Raw genomic sequence first — 17,516 nt, 5'->3', positions numbered from 1 at the left:
TGCCTTTCAGTGTGTTGGCATGTCCACGTCTTTATGTGGCTTAAATCAGGCCAGACACATCTGAGGTGTTGTACAGTTACCTGTACACACCTGTGATTCAGCTCTCTGCATCCTCTTGGTACCAGGTGAGACCGAATCATTGCTTCTAATGATTTGGACTTATTATCACCCCGTACCTTTATTCTGAATGCTTTCATATTAACTCCGTGTGAATGCTACCAATGCCTACTGTTCCCTTGGATGCACTTTTTACAATTGTATATGACGTGGACAATGAGCCACATCCCTCCTAATGACGAACAAACCAGACAGGACCGACCTCTTGTTTGTCTCCACACCCAGTAATACCTGCTTTTAAGCCCGTGCGTGAGCCTGTCAGCAGTGGAGACCACAGCCTACCAGCATTGTCGTCCGTGCAGCAGCACAGCCCCACAGGTGGTGGTACTGCGTCTACATCTACACGGCGCCTCAGAGAGCCGGACACGACCGAGAAACAACCGAAGAAGAAGAAACTGTTCCTAGCATGGAGAGGCACGGCGTGTCGGTGTAGTGGAGGCGGAGGTCGCTGCGTCAGCAGGAGCCTGTTCAACATTCAGCACAAGCTAGCGACCTGTTAGCTGCTTAGCTCCCGTGCTAACTTGAAGCTAACGCAGCGTAGCGGCTGCTGCTAACATGAGGCTCAAAGTGGGATTCATTCTGCGGAGCCTGCTGGTCATCGGCACGTTTCTGGGCCTGTTGGTGCTCTGGTCCACCCTGACCCCCAAAGCCAACAGAGACAGCCCGTTTGAGAAAAGGGTGAGTACACAACAGGCTCTGAGCCACATCAGTGTTAGCGTGTGAGCAGTTATGACACGCTGTTGCACTGTGTGTGTGTTGGGCAGTCAGCGGACGCTGTGGTCTGGACTCTAGCTGTACAGTCGCTGCTGCTGACAGCACCGTGGCTCCCAGCATTCATATCCGCATATGTCACCATGTTGGAGTCAAAGGCGGAAGTGGGTTGTAAAAGTTGTTCCGGTATTGCGGTTTTTCTGCAAGGTATTCAAATGATTGCATGTAGACATAAGACCAGTGTGCCACTGAGCCACACGGTCATGGCCGGCGGGAGGTTGTTGGTTCAATTCCAGCCGGAAACGCAGATCCTTTTTGGGTTATGTAAGAAAGGGCACCCGTGTGGAGATTGCGTGGACCCGGTCCCGGGGACGTGTTCTGGCGCTTTGATGGAGGCTTCAGCAGCTCCCGGTGCCTCAGTCACACCTCAGAGGCAGATCTGTGTGCACGCCGCAGCCCACAGTGGGACACCTTTACGTGTCGTGTCCCGTGTCTGCAGCTGTTTAATGGTGTAGGCTCTGCACAGTCACGCTGGTGTTGTCAGAGGACAAATGTCCAGTACGTCCTCTTTATTTGTGCCAGAACAGGTGTCCTGAAGCCCTGACCAGTCTTACAGCGCTGTCAAACACAGGAGACAGACAGGCTGCACCATCTGTTGTCATGTCTTCAGGACATTGTCTGCCTCTTTGGCTGGAGGCAGGTGTAGGTAGAGGGGACTGGTGCAGGGTTTCACACCGTTATTGGATCTGGTGTAAGGCGGCTGCCACAGAAATGGTGTCACCTCTACAGGGCTGGGCTATATGGACAAAAGACGTATCCCAGTTGTTTTTGCCACATGAGTGTATATTGATACACATGATGACAGTTGCTGTGGTGGTGGATGGATGGGGGGTTGGACCATTTCCAGGAATTTTCCCCACAAATGCTCAAAGTACTAAAAAGGAGTTATTTTTGATACTTTGCTGATAATTCATCCATACTTACAGTTACTGTAGGGTGTTGTTGAATGCTGGCCTAGTGGAGTATTAGTGTATTAGCAATTTTAGGGCAGTAAATGAATCCTGCCACGGCTGACCGACACCAGCCTGGTGCAGAGAGGCTGTGTGGGTGCTGTGCCTCTCTCTGAACATGGATTCAACTCTGCTCATTTCTTGTTGGTGTCAACATCACACCGAGTCTCTTGAACAGTGTGATGTTAGACAGCTAACGGGCAGCACCCATCACAGACTCCCTGCTATGGTCTTCGGTATGCTGCGCTGAGGCTGTGCTGTGAGCTTCAGGCAGGACTGCTGCCTCTCTGCCAGCTTGTGTCACAGTTTGCTAGTGAAGGATCAACGGAGCGATCACAGCTGTTTGCAGCTACTGGTGATATTTAATTTTTAACACGGGCTGCTTATGAAACCCACCTGTAGTCATGTACCTGCTGTGGTGTGTCGTCTCCGTCTGGGCCTGCCACCAACCTTCAACACTGGGTAATGCGCCACCTGGTGGTTTGTACTGAGGGTGAGAGAACCTCTGTCTCCATGAACCGTGACCCCTCAGAGCGGTTCACCTTCATGGCCAACTCTAGCAGGGTTTCATCTGATTTAGCTTGCTGAAGGCAGCAGTCACAGGCAGCGTGCAAAACTGTTTATGTGGGCTATAACCATAAGGTCTTATTATTACTAAATAAACAGTGCATAGACGAACAATGAGCTCCTGTGCTCCTTCAGATATCAGTGGGGCTCCTTCAGTGTCGGGAGTGAGTGTGGGACAGTCTGAGGTTTGATTTGTGTGTCCTGGCAGCAGTGAGGCAGATACATGATTTAGTACACACATGCACAAAGAGTGTGCCTGCACCCACTAAGTGTTGGCTAAACACAAAAACATTATTTTTCTAATAGAAATAAGGTAAACTGGCTAACGCTGAGGAAGTCCAGCAGCTTCCTTCACTAGGAGTTTAGTTTCCACCGGTGTGTCTTCTTCTGAAACACACCTCGCCGTCTGCTTGGCTGTTTAACATCAGCTCGGAAGGGCTGAACCTGGACCAGACCAGATCATCAAACAAGGGGGAGGCGGGGTTTATTCTGCGTTGTCAATTTAGACAGACGCTGCAAAAATCCATCGCTGACTTCTGTGAATGAGGGAAGACTGAAGCAAGCTGACCAACACATGCTCTTACACTTTAATGACCAACTTGTTTATTTCTTTGTTGGCGTGCTGAGGTTTGAGAGCTGCTCACACTCAGTCGGTTTTACACGTGCGGAGCTGCAGATCTGGCTGAGCGAGTCCATGAAGAAGTAGGAACAGGCTCTCATCATCTTAGGTTAACGTGCTACACGAGCAGCTTTGTTCCCTGCTGAAGCAGGTGGGTCACCGAGCCTGCGAGCAGCTGTATGTAATCCAGTCACCCAGGTCGGCCCGGGGATGCTGGAGCCTGACCCTGCTGTCACACAGTCAACGCACACACCTCATTGTTTGTATAGATGTCTGTGTTTGTGTTTCTTTTCTTTGGATTTGGTTTCAGGGACTGTACACAAAAGGAAAAGCTACAGTTTAAATCACCACACACACACACACACACACACACTAACACACACACACACACTAACAGAGACACACACACACACACACACACACACACACACTAACAGACACACTAACACACACACACACACACTAACAGACACACTAACACACACACACACTAACAGACACACTAACACACACACACACACTAACAGAGACACACACACACACTAACAGACACACACACACACACTAACAGAGACACACACACACACTAACAGACACACTAACACACACACACACACTAACAGACACACACACACACACACTAACAGACACACTAACACACACACACACACTAACAGAGACACACACACACACTAACAGACACACACACACACACTAACAGAGACACACACACACACTAACAGACACACTAACACACACACACACACTAACAGACACACACACACACACACTAACAGAGACACACACACACACACACACACACACACACACACACTAACAGACACACTAACAGACACACTAACACACACACACACACACTAACAGAGACACACACACACACACACACACACACACACTAACAGACACACTAACAGACACACTAACACACACACACGCACACACACACACTAACAGACACACTAACACACACACACACTAACAGACACACACACACACACACACACACACACTAACAGACACACACACTAACAGACAGACACACACACACACTAACAGACACACACTACCAGATATCAGAATATTAAACATATAAATACAATCCCATAAAGCACAAAACAAAATGATTAATGATTAATGCCGACAATCCATTAGTTCACATCATGACAGAAGAGCTGAAGTCTCCGCACACTTGGAAGCACAGCCCCCCCTTGTGGTGGACCTGGTAACTGCAGTGGAGCAACTTTATTTAGGATCTTGTGCACTAACCATATGTTTGAATCACGTTTGATTATCAGAATTTAACATCTAGAACAGGACAGTAATGATATTGATGTGCTTTTCTCTGCAGAACCTTTCGAGTTTGTTTGTTTGTGGTGTGTTTGGTTTTGATTCGCTCGTGTTTGTGACCAGCGTGGCGCGCAGACAGACTCGCTGTGTCTTGGCTGCATTAACTCTGTGAATGTTTAAAATGAGCTGCATTGTATTTCAGTGTAGGACACACGTGTTTAATATCCATGTCTGTTGTGTTTCATCATGCAGGATGACAGCTTGTTGCCCAAAGGTGACCTTGCAGAGCAGTTTAAGCCTGTGATGCCCTGGCCTCATGTGGAGGGGGTGGAGGTCGACCTCGACTCCATCAGACTGAAACACGGTGAGGACTGGCTTGTTTTTTCCTGACTGTGGCCAAAGCGGGTGACTATCAAAGTGACAGCCCACGGTATTACTGTATTTAAATCACCAATACTGGTGTATACCTCCTGTATTAGACATGAGTCAATCAGAGAGGCTAGGAGGATTTGTACATGTGCAGAGGAGGGAGGGTGGATGTTCTGGACACAGGGTGATGAAGACGGAGCAGGAGGGCAAGAGGAAGACCTCAGAGGAAGTTCATGGATGTAGTGAAGGAGGAGATGCAGGGGGATGCTGGGATAGGGAGATAGTCTGCTGTGGAGCAGCTGACAGAAGATGATCCTCATTAGTGATTGTTTGTTGGTCTGTAATCACTGCTAATGAACATCAGCCCTGACAGTGGTTTTGGTGTTTTCTCCTGCCAAAGACTTAAAGTCTAACTTTCTTAGCACTTGTATGCTGTGGTCCTGTGTCATCTCTTGGTTTGTGTTCAGGAGGGGCCGACCTTCCCAAGGATTCAAAGGAGCAATCCAACCAGAAGCAGGTGATTCAACAGCAGTATGTGACATTCGGACCTCACACACACGCCTACACTAGCCCCGTCCTGAAGAAAGGTATCCTGGGAAATTTTGAGCCTAAGGAGCCTGAACCTCCAGGGGTCCCCGGTGGACCCGGAGAGGGCGCTAAGCCGTTTGTCCTGGGTCCAGAGTACAAAGACTCGGTTCAGGCCTCCATCAAAGAGTTTGGCTTCAACATGGTTGCCAGTGACATGATTTCACTGGACAGAACAATCAATGACATACGCCACGAAGAGTAAGTACTGCTTCCACTGAATGCATGTCTGCCATCTTTTGTCCTGCAGTCACATCAACCTGATTAATGTTACAGGAGATAAACTTCAATAGCCACAGGAAACGGGCAGTAAGCCTAACACCGATCGTCCTCCTGTAACCTCACTCAGGGATCAATCAGGAAATGATACTGAATCATGCCGCGTGTGCAGACACGTGTTCACAATGTGTTTCTCGTAAACAGAAAAGCGACACATCATTAAGTACGCCGTATCCTGTGTTCTGAGTGCAGAAATGGGCGTGATGACCAAATCACTGTGGCCGATTTCTAACACGACACCTTTGGCAGAGTGTAGCGTGACACAGGTGCTGCCTCACAGCCTTTTCAATTGGCGCTGCTGACTTTATCGCTCAGTTGAAGTGAGAACATAAATGCTTCCACTCAGATCCTCGTACAGGCTGCAAACTAATTCGGTGAATGATGTTCTTGTGTTTGTTTCTGCATGTACGAGTCGGTGTGAACTAGGGCTGCTCGATTGTGGCAAAAATGATAATCATGATTGTTTTCACTGAAATTGAGATCTCGATTATTTGACGATATTTATTTAACAATAACAATGTGTTGAGACCGCTGCTCTTAATTGTTGTGACACGTGTTCGAAACGCAGAGAGGTGCGCTCGATTTGCCACACGGAGCAGCGCGAGAGTAAAGCACGAGGGAGGGGCTAATAATCGGCTCGGTCATTTTTAATGATCGTTGAAAGCCCAGATCGTAATCGAGATTAAAATTCGATTAATTGAGCAGCCCTAGTGTGAAAGGAACATTAACACAAGACTCAGGCTATGGGTCCTGCTGCCGTGGACTGAAATGCACCGTTAGCCTCATTCTCACACACATTGTGCACATGCTTTCTCTGTGCCTTCGAACTTTAACCTGGCGCTCACACACTCGCGCTCTGATGGATGCAGAGCTGAAGCGTCGGACTGTTAGACGGCGCCTGTGTCACAGTGTCGATGCACAGTTTCAACAAGTTTTACCGTGTAGGAGTTGCGTTGGTGCAGCGAGACTGTACTACGCTGTGCAGCAACTAGGTTTCTCATGGCACACCGTGTCCTCTGTGCAGGTGTAAGTACTGGCACTACGACGACAGACTGCTCACATCCAGCGTGGTGATAGTCTTCCATAACGAAGGCTGGTCAACGCTGATGAGGACTGTCCACAGTGTCATCAAGAGGACTCCTCGCAGGTACCTGGCTGAGATTGTCCTGATAGATGACTTCAGTAACAAAGGTGGGTCTGTTTAAAAACATCATTTTAGATGCGTGTTGGTTCCACTGTGAACAGCCTCCTTTTTCCATCATGCTGTTAATGATCACCTGCAAAGGCCGTCCTGTTGGTTCACGTGGTGCTGTCTGCTGCAGTCTGTGGTCAGAGGCAAGGTGTCACATGGTGTTACCATCATGTCTGTGCACGCTCCTCAGACGTCCACGTGGGCGGCTGTAATCCCCCAGTGGAGCCAGAACGCAGCACAGAGAAGACAGAGGCTAACAACCTGACTGTAGAGAAACAAAGCACGGACACATGTCAGTGTATTCGCTACAGCACGCTGCACTCAGCTGTGGAGCATCAGAGAGGGACATGAAAGTGAGAGGAGGACCAGACAAGCTGCACAGCTGACTCATGCTAGCTAAGTTAGCTAATGCTGTCTGACTAGGCTGGAGTGCTAAACTCTAACTTAGTGGAATGTAAGGAAACCTACCTATGATAGAAACGTCTGTGTGATCAGCTGCTAACAGCCATGAACATATCAATCAGCTGGTGCTGTGTGCAGCACGCATGTGGGAACACATCACTGATAGGTGTGTAGCTTAAACCCATTCGCTGGAACGTCCAAGACAATTCAACTACACAGCAAAAGCAACACACAAGTAGGCAAAGTTCTTCGTGTTACTCATGCATGAGGGAGAGAACCACGACAAGCGCCGTTCCTTCGCTTGACCTCAGTCGCTCTCGTCCGCTCCCCCGTAACACTGCTCTTTTATCGAGGTCACATGAATATACATAGGTTCATTAACATACGACGTATTCATACACACAAAGAGTTGTGTGTGTGTGTGTGTGTGTGTGCGTGAGTGTGTGGTCAGAGTGTGACCCCATAAAGACTTCCCTAAACCTGCTGGTCTGGAAGTCCAGCGGTCCATCTAAACTAAAGGCACTCAGACTAAAACTGACACAGCTACGTTTATCCTGCCATGAAGCAATAAAACGAGGTAGACCTCTCCCCAGCTGCCAGGGTGTGGATGCCAGAGGACTCTGCAGTGCACACGATGCCTTTGCAGACTCCTAAGAATCTACCAACATGACATTGATTATACAACTCTAAGCATATATGAGTAGATATTTCTAAGCATAAATGACAATCAACAATACAAATCTAACAATCACCAGCTCGTGTCTTTACTCCAGCATTCGTCTGTCAGCAAACCAAAACTGTTTTCTCAAATGCTCATTGGTCCAAACGCGTGTACTAATGCTGGCTAACCAATGCACTTGCAGTCCATCTGAAGGAGCGCCTGGAGGAGTACATCAAGCAGTGGAACGGCCTCGTCAAACTCTTCAGGAATGAGAAGAGGGAAGGATTAATACAGGCCAGGAGCATTGGAGCCAAGAAGGCCACCAAAGGACAGGTACCATGTGACGCCACTGTTGCTTTTCCTCTCTAATGCTGACGATGTCTCTTAGACTTTTAATTAGCGAACTGATCAGAATTTAAAATAAACACAGTGACGTACTGTGTGTAGTGTGTAAGAGTACTCTGTGTTAAATGTACAACATCGCCTCTGAAGAGATCCCAACGTGCGGCCGCTGCAGACAGGAAACCGTTCCAGCTCAGTTCTTACGTTCTGGCACTGCTGCAGTTTTCCGCAGAGATTTTGGTTCCATGTGATGTAACTGTTTTGTTTTGTATGTACACTTTATTACTGCAGAAACAATTTCATATAGTAAGAAAGTAAACTGGGCTCCCATCTTTAAATAAGTGTCAATAACTGATTTGTAAAAGTGCCGAATGGCACCAGCAGTCCTGTCAGTGATCCTCTGCATCACCGACAGTCCGACAAGCCGAATAAAAGAACTCAGACAACTGATGGGAGATCAGCTGACAGGCGGGAGAAAAGCATGTAGAGAGGACACGAACACAGTGCAGAGGAGCGTCCACAAACAGCTGCAGAGGGCCAGTCGTTCTGGCTCTAACAGGGATGAAACCACACACGACTAATCTATCAGCAGAGTGAGAACTTTTAGTTTCTCATTTTCAAACTGCAGAGAACAGGAGGCAGGCCTCGTCTTTGTAACGTGAAGTTTAAACATGCTGGAGAAAAAACACTTTGAGGTTTGTCACAGTGTGACTGGAGGTCACAGCCAGCAAGAGTGGACACCGTGTTTGTGACAATTTTACCAACAGACACGGCGCTTCATCTGTCCTTAAACATGCCTGCAGTTAAACCCTCGTTTGTGTCATGTGACGCCAGATTTGCAGATGCAAACCTGCTCTGAAGGCGTTGTGTGTTTTTGCTGCTGACATCAAGCCACAATGAACTGGTCCTTATGTTTCTGAGCAAGAGAAGGAAGAATTCTCACGAGTCGGCAGATTTCGTGACCCAGGAGTCGGAGCTGCTGTCATATTTCAGGATGTCAGTGGACGCGTGGAGCAACATTTAGACAGAGGCTCAGCTTTGCAGCATCACATTTCAAAGGGTTTCCTTTTTAAAGGTGCTGGTCTACCTGGATGCTCACTGTGAGGTCGGGATCAACTGGTACGCTCCACTGATCGCTCCCATTTCAAAGGACAGGTAGTGCGCGCGCACACACACACACACACACACAGTGTAGCCTCATGTTATCACAGCTGTCGTGGTTGTGAAGCTGTGCTGTCTGTTAACCTGCAGCTTGTTGTTTTTCAGCACTGCTGTGACAGTTTCAGTTTTTCTGTTTGCACGTCCTGTTCAATGACGTGAACTCAGACATACAGACGTTATTATTACGACATTATTTTTAATGTTGCTCCCGTGTGATCGATGTGAAATCAAATCACGACGTGCAGACTTTCAGCTGTAATTCGAGGGCTTTGAGTCAACCTGCTGAATAATTTAGTCGGCTGTCTTTATTGACCCCCAAAGGGAAATTGCACAAATTGTGTTTGTGTGAGTTTGTTATCGCAGCAGCAGATTCGCACAAAGATGCAAAACAGACGCATTTTAGAGGCTGAAAAGTCACGGACTGAACTATCATAAAGTCAAATTTAAGATTTTATTTTTAAATTAAGAAAAAGATATGAAATGTGATGACCTGCAGCTCTGTAGTGTGTCTTGGACAGATGAGCGAACCGGCCTCGCTAACCGCGAAGCCGTCTGAGTCGGTGTCCTGTTGCTTTTTCAGTTCTACACATAATATAATCTGGATATGAGATGGCTCTGATTGAAAACCAACACATCACCAGAATAATATGGATCCAACTGTTGAATGTTAAAAATGGCTCAACAATGTGGCACAGATGGTTTTAATCTTATGGCTGATCAGTGGCTGAGTGCCTGGAGCTGTATTGATGGAGCCTCGGTGAGTTAGGGCCTCCCCTCCACCAGTCCTTTGACATTTTATGCTTTTTAATCAGTTTTCTGTATCAGAAAGGTCTGACGGCGCTCCGAGGACGCGTCGTCGTCCCACCGTGGCTGCTCAGTCTGCGCGCCTCTAGATCGTCTGCTGTGCTGCATCACTTCTACGCTCTGAGCCACACACTCCTTTACTCTGGTTTTACAGCGCTGTTGTTGAAAAGCGGCACATCCAAAGGCTTGTGTGTGTTTATGTGTATGTAGGACAGTATGCACAGTGCCGCTGATAGACTATATAGATGGTAATGAGTACAGTATGGAGCCCCAGCAAGGCGGAGACGAGGACGGCCTGGCTAGAGGAGCGTGGGACTGGAGCCTGCTCTGGAAGAGAGTGCCGCTTAGCCAGAGAGAGAAGGCCAAGAGAGCGCACACCACCCAGCCTTACCGGTACACACAACGCACCAGCTTGTTAAACTGACCTCTGTTCTGTTTGTGTCTCCACCCCCACCCCGCGTGGCACCTTTCCCTGTGTCTGTCTGTGTGTTTTTCCTGGCACTGCTGTCATCCCCTTCATGTACACCCCTCCTCTCCACGTATGCTGCATGCGTGGCCCTCTGTGTCAGAACGGTGTGTACGGTGCCTCTGATCGACTCCGTCCACGGCGAGACGTTCACCTTTGAGCCCCAGGGTGGAGGAGACAGCAACGGTTTTGCTAGAGGCGCCTGGGATTGGAGCATGCTGTGGAAGAGAATCCCTCTGGGAGCCAGGGAGCATAAGCTGAGAAAAACTCAGACTGAGCCTTATAGGTACACACAGTCATTCCTAACTCGTGTGGACGTGTCCCGGTCATTTCTCACAGGGCTCACAGTAGGAGTAGAGCAGCCTCACCTTAACAGAAAATGCTAATCTTAAGGTCATGTCAGCCGTGCCTGTGTAGAGGTAACGTCATGAGTATGAGTCATTGTTTAGGTGTCTGCTTTTGGGGAATCGCTGCACACATCTATCTTCCACCCACTGGAGGGGAGGAGCTTGTTGTTGACTCTTCTTTGTTCAGTGTAGCACAGCTTCCTCTCAGGTGTCTCTTACCCTGAGTCTGTCTGAAAGGCCTCCTTCTTTCCTTTAAGTGGTCTTGGCGGCTGCGTTGCCTAAGGTGGGTTGAGTCCCGAGCTGAAGGCCGTGGGACTTTGGGATATTTGTGGGGTCTGTGGGTGAGCTTCTGGTGTGAACTGGGCTCGGACTGAGGCACCATCACTCCTTTCTGTCTTCACATTTTCATTCGTCCTCCTGCTGTCTTTCACTCATGTCTCTGTCAGTGTCACTTGTTCATTATCACGTCAGCAGAGGGACTGACCGCGTAGAGTCACATGATTACAAAGAGATGGAAGCTTGTTTCGGGCTGAGGACTGTTTCTTTATACCTGCAGGTCTCCAGCCATGGCAGGAGGTCTCTTTGCTATAGAAAGAGACTTTTTCTTTGAGCTGGGACTGTACGACCCTGGACTGCAGATATGGGGAGGGGAGAATTTTGAAATATCTTACAAGGTAGACTTTGAATTGTCCAGTTTATGTTCATCCCTGCACATTGTAAAGACATCATGGTTACTGTGACTCTGTATGCTGGTCCAGATCTGGCAGTGTGGTGGCCAGCTGCTCTTTGTGCCCTGTTCTCGCGTCGGCCACATCTACAGACTTCAGGGATGGCAAGGCAACCCTCCGCCAGCACATGTTGGATCCTCGCCTACTCTCAAGGTGAAAGCAGACAAACGTGTGAATGGATGGAAACTTGTATAGTGCACATCTTCTGTTTCAAGTTTCCACAGAGTCCTGCATTTCCAAGTTTCTGTCTACACAAAGGAGGTGTTGCTGCCATCTGGCCCTCCACCTGCATGCATGGAGCCAGGTCCAATAGCAGATGCATGCTTTTGCCCTTCTGCCCACAGTCACCGCTACACCTATGCAATCACTCTGTCATGAAAGGGATGGTACTTCATCTACATGTGTTGTATTTGTGTTTGCAGAACTATGTTCGTGTGGTGGAGGTTTGGTGGGACGACTATAAGGACTACTTCTACGCCAGCCGCCCTGAAACTCTGACTCTGGCCTACGGAGACATCAGTGACCTTAAACGATTCAGGTGCACAAAAACCACTCTTCTACCTTTTTACTGAGTGAACGCCCACTCAGAACATAGTGTAGCACTGACTGACTTTCCCCAGGATGTATTCCTTCAGCTGTGCAGTGTGATTGTATGATTTGCAGTCGACGAGTTGGTCTTCATTTAGGGAAAACTGTTTAATGTGGGTACGATCATATAAAGGTTTGTTGTGCTTTTGACACAAATTCACTCCATCGCTGTGGAAACGTTAAACACTGACCTCCAACTGTGCTCAGAAAGATGTGGCTACGCATGCACCCTCTATCATGCTGTAGCGTAAATGTTTTAAAGTGGTGTGTTACAGGTGTGCAGTAAATAACATGCAGGACTATGTGACCTGAGGATGAAGCGTTTTTCTGTCTGAATTCATCTTTAGCTGCTAAGCACACAGCTGATCTCATGTTTGCTTGTTGCAGGGAGGAGCATCGATGCAAAAGTTTCAAGTGGTTCATGGAGGAAATAGCATACGACATTCCACAGCACTACCCACTTCCTCCTAAAAATGTAGAGTGGGGGGAGGTAGGCGTGCTCACACACACACTCTCGTTTTGATATCATAGTGAGGACATAATGCTTTCCCTAGCCGCACACCCTAACCATTAAAGATGAATGCATAACCCTGTCTGTGGCCCTAAAACCACATTTTGAGTTTCAAAACTGTCTTCCCACTCGTGTGGACGGGCGTTTAGTCCCCATAAGGCAGGCTTGGCCAACTCCAGGCCGAGGGGGCCGGTGTCCTGCTGGTTTTAGATCTCACCCTCAGTCAACACGCCTGAATCACAGGATTAGTCCATTACCAGCCTCTGGAGAACTTCAGGACACGTTGAGGACGTCATTTAGCCTTTAAATCAGCTGTGTTGGATTAAGGACACATCTAAAACCTGCAGGACACCGGCCTGAGGCCTGGAGTTTGGACACCACTGCCATAAGGGCTGTTGGTCCCCACAAGCCTGCCAGTATTTGGTCCTCACAAAGATGCATAAACATGTTTCACACACAGCATGCTTCACTGTCCCTGTGATTGCAGATCCGGGGCTTCGACACCAGTTACTGCATCGACAGCATGGGACACACTAACGGAGGGAATGTAGAGCTGGGCCCGTGCCACAGGATGGGTGGAAACCAGGTAATTAAACACTGTCACACGTGACGTGGCTCTTTGTTTCCTCTGGTGTGACGACATGAGCCAGTGTTACTGTGATCAGTGGGTTAAAGGGACAGCTGGCTGCTTCTGTAGATGAAAGCTTGGGCTCCTTATCGCTCCATGAGTGTGCTCTCCTGCCTCGTGTCACAGAAAGGATGGAGGCAGGCTTTACGTTAGGTGTCCAGATCCTGACTCTGGTTTTTCACCCTGAACTCTGTGTAGCTGTTCCGCATCAATGAAGCCAACCAGCTGATGCAGTATGATCAGTGCCTGACCATAGGAGGCGACAAGTCTGCTATCATCATCACACACTGTGAAACCAACCAGCACATGGAGTGGAAGTACTTCAAGGTGAGACACACACAGATCATAAGATGGATGTAGTGTTGGTCTTTAGATGTTTGCTCAGCAGCGTGTGGAGGCTGGAAGCACTGAGATCACACCAACATGTAGGAGGCAGAAAATCTCTGACACAAGCTGAATTTACTGCCTTTTTTTCTCTCCTTTCCCGTCTGTGTCTGCAGGATCTGCATCGATTCACTCATGTGCCAACAGGTAAAGGACTGCACTGGCATTTTAACTCATCTTTTCTCATCATCAAAGGCACTTTTGGCTTTATCACACATGGAGTCAGCTGCTGTTCGCATCATTTACTTCAGCCTCAGAAGTGCTTTTGGTGCCAGACAGAGACACACACACACACACACACACACACACACACACACACACACACACACAAAAGCCCGTTCAGCTATCTTAGTGAGGACCGTCATTGACATAATGGTTTCCCTAGCCCCTTACCCTAACCCTAATCTGGCCCTAACACTATTCTTTAACTAAGCCCCAACCCACATGATAAACCATAACCATTCTGGTCTTAAACCTAATTAATTGGACCAATAATTTGGCCCTAAACCCAATCATTGCATAACAATTAATTACAATTTCCATTTGGCTTTAATCCTAATTGGTACAGTATTACAGTTACAAACTCAATTGATTAATTACATTTAAGAATAATAAAACATAAATTAAATATACAGTTGTGGTTAAACATACTAAGTACACGGTTAAAAAAATACTGTAGACATGATTAAAAATGATTTACATGGTTAAAAAATGACAATCTTTCTAAAAACATGTTGTTGATAGTGAGGAGTGATCAAAAAATACATTTGGAGAAATTCTACCCAAAAAACTAAGAACTTTCTAAAACGAAATTCGAACTGAAAAACAGACGTGTACAAGTGTACAAGTGGGAGGGTGTAAATAGAAGCACTCTCTGCTCACTCCTCTCCATCGGACAGAGCAGGTCGCTGAGAGCAAGCCTGGTTTCCTCTTTCCACTGTGCGTAACTAGACCTGAAGACCTTCACGGGTGGAATCGCCGCCACATAGGCACACACATTCATTTGTTATAATTTGATTTCTTTTTTCTGTAAAATACTAAAAGGTTCTTTTCAAAACCAATTCATTTTCTTTCTTTAAAAACTTTTTAAAAAGTTAAAAATTTCTTTTCATTTGGTGAAACAAAAACAACAATTAAAAAACTCATCATGGTTGGATGGACTTCTGACTGGACCCTGGTGCACCATGGCAGACGCCGTGGACAATCCAGGACCCAGACACCCTACCGAGGGATGGCCCGTGCACCGCCCGCCTCCAATTGGAGGAGGGGCCCAAACGCTCATCCTAAACCTGACCATAACCTAATTGTAACCCTGACACTAAAACCACAGCCTCAAAAAGGCCTTCAAACTTGTGAGGACCGGTGAGTGTGTCCTCACAAGTGACTGTTGGTTCTCACAAGTATAGTGAATGCAGCTTTGGGTCCTCACAAAGATAGCTAGACAGGAACACACACACCATTCATGGTTTGCCCGTGCTCTGGTCTGGTCTACATCCTGCAGTGAGTGTTGGGCAGAATGTAGACCAGACCAGCACAGAAGGTTCTGGTTTGTTTTTCATTACCCTGCAGTGTGACACCCTGCACGCTCACAGCAGTAATAATCGTGTCCACACCACATTGTTAAAGGGCAGCCTTCCCACAGTTGTCCCTCAGTGCATGTGGACAGCACTAGTGTGTAGACCAGGGGTGGGGACCTCCAGGCCTTGAGGGCCTGTGTGTGTCAGATCTCACCATGAATCACATGATTAGTTCATTACTAGACCTCTGGAGAACTTCAAGACATGTCTAAAACCTGCAGGACCTTGAGGCCTGGAGGTCCCCACCCTGGTGTGTGTTTTGTAGGTGGCCTGTGAGCGTCCGTCAGTAATCCCGCTGCTGTATTCTCCATATAGGAAAATGTCTGGACCGCTCCGATCTGCTTCACAAAGTGTTCGTATCAGACTGTGACACCAGTAAAACCACTCAGAAATGGGAGATGAATAACATCGTGGCTGTGTGAAGACATCTGGGAGAGATCTGTTTAGAGGAAGAATACCTGACACCTAGGTGTTGGTGTACCTCCAACAAAATGAAGCCCAAATGGTTTAACTGTTGACATCGGCCCAAATGTGAAGGTTGCTCTGACACTCCAGAAGAGTTTGATCCAGAGCTGCTGGATGAACACGAACTGTCCCTGGTGGTTGTTTACACTGTCTCTGTCCTTTCAGGCTCTCAGGTCTTTTCTAATTTTCTCATTGCATTTGTGAAATGAATCCCATCAAGTCTTAAGATTATTAGGTCTGTTTAGTCCTCGGCCAAACTGATGAGCTGACTTACCAAAGAGTTTAGACTTCAGTCACATCATCATCATCATCATGGGTGTGGTTTTTAGTCTGCCGCTGGAAAAAGACCAGGATGAAGAAGGTCCTCAGTTTAACGGAGGAAAAGAGCGACAAGCAGCACATTTTGAAGAATATTTGGACGTGGTGACTCGCTGCTGCTGTTTGCTTTGATTTGGTTTTATTGGATCTTCACAAACAAACCCCTCGTCTGGCCTAAGTGTGATTTTGATTGCACAGGCTCAGTTTGGCTCATTGGTGATTTTATTTTCATTTACCAAAATGTTGAAAAGGCAAAAAAAAAAAAAGGATTTCCTCCCATTCGCGTCCCTAAGCTGTGGCGGCGTTTCCTTCCTCTGTGCTGAGCTTTCAAACCAGCATGAACTCCTGAACTTTAGCGCTTTGCTCCTCACAGGCTTCATTTACTCTCTGACATACACTGGGATACTCTAAAGGATGTGTGGGTCGCCGTCTTACCGACAGTCTGGATGAGAAATATAGAGTTTAGTAGCTGACCAGTACTGTGACTCATTAGTAATCGGGGTGGGGTTGGAGGCAGGATTATTAACATGTAAAAAATGCACAATTATTGTGGTTAAAAAAAGAAGATGTTTTTGTTTTGTGTGCAGCAGGGAGGGGCTTTGGTGTTTGGATGTTTTGTACTGTGTAAATAATCATTTCTAAAGATGATCGTGATGGATTTTGTGGAGGGCTTGAATGATCTTGTAAATAGCTAACTTATAGCAGAGATTTCATAATGTGGGCTGAGGAAATAAATGACCTGATTTTTACAACTATAACTGTGTGACTGAAGTGGAACTACTTCATCAGCCTGTGCGAGAATCTCGCCTCACAGCAACAAAGTTGCTATGGATACGACCCCTCCCACAGGCCGAAGATGTGCAGAGTTATGGACGCGAGCGGCGAGACAGCCTGCAGTCTAAAGCAGGTCGAGCAGAAAAGGCGAGAGGTGTCAGGACGGAGGGGTGGAGCTGCAGGTGGATGTGTCCGGTGTTACAGGCTGCACAGTGGGCTTCACTTTGTTCTGTGCTCTTCTTTCTGTTTAAAGAATGAGAATCGTTTCTTTTTGTGAAAAAGTTATAAACAGAAAAAGGATTGAGAGAAAGAAACCTAAAATTCCAAACAAAATACACTAACAGACAATTGTAGATGCTCCTGTGTAAGGTCATTAAGATTAAACCGTGATGATAAACTTTGAACAATATTAAGTTGGCTGAGTTAGCTGCACAGTTTCTTCCTGATAAAAGGGAGTTTGTCCTTCCCATTGTTGGCTGCTGGGGTTTTCTCCATTTTGCCAGATTTGTCTGGTGACACCACTGAGAGAAACGATCTTTATATGAAGTATTTAAAACCTTGAGACGCACACACAGCGCTGTATTGTGAGTCAGTCACGGTGTG

General features: G+C 47.2%; 1 protein-coding gene across 2 annotated transcripts; it reads left to right on the top strand.

The window, feature by feature from the left end:
- The first annotated feature begins 328 nt into the window (after positions 1 to 328).
- On the top strand, positions 329 to 16,897 carry galnt7 (UDP-N-acetyl-alpha-D-galactosamine: polypeptide N-acetylgalactosaminyltransferase 7). Of its 2 annotated transcripts, none has more exons than XM_085408903.1 (15): positions 329 to 795; positions 4,585 to 4,696; positions 5,169 to 5,487; positions 6,590 to 6,756; positions 8,023 to 8,153; positions 9,238 to 9,317; positions 10,697 to 10,879; positions 11,497 to 11,614; positions 11,699 to 11,821; positions 12,091 to 12,206; positions 12,644 to 12,746; positions 13,255 to 13,353; positions 13,594 to 13,722; positions 13,896 to 13,926; positions 15,672 to 16,897. In XM_085408903.1, exons 1-15 carry the CDS (start codon positions 673 to 675, stop codon positions 15,776 to 15,778), a joined length of 1,941 nt encoding a protein of 646 aa, XP_085265029.1. In that variant the 5' UTR covers positions 329 to 672; the 3' UTR covers positions 15,779 to 16,897. The 2 variants fall into 2 exon arrangements, with proteins under 2 accessions (XP_085265029.1, XP_085265028.1); XM_085408902.1 differs by lacking the exon at positions 10,697 to 10,879 and adding an exon at positions 10,338 to 10,520.
- The last annotated feature ends 619 nt before the right edge of the window (positions 16,898 to 17,516 follow it).

Source organism: Rhamphochromis longiceps, linkage group LG6 (assembly GCF_057381845.1).
Source record: "Rhamphochromis longiceps isolate RC_006_pf linkage group LG6, R_longiceps_female_GT1.1, whole genome shotgun sequence".
NCBI lineage: Eukaryota > Metazoa > Chordata > Actinopteri > Cichliformes > Cichlidae > Rhamphochromis > Rhamphochromis longiceps.
The sequence above is the reverse complement of the archived record's forward strand: the minus strand, read 5'-3'. Positions and strand labels throughout refer to the sequence as shown.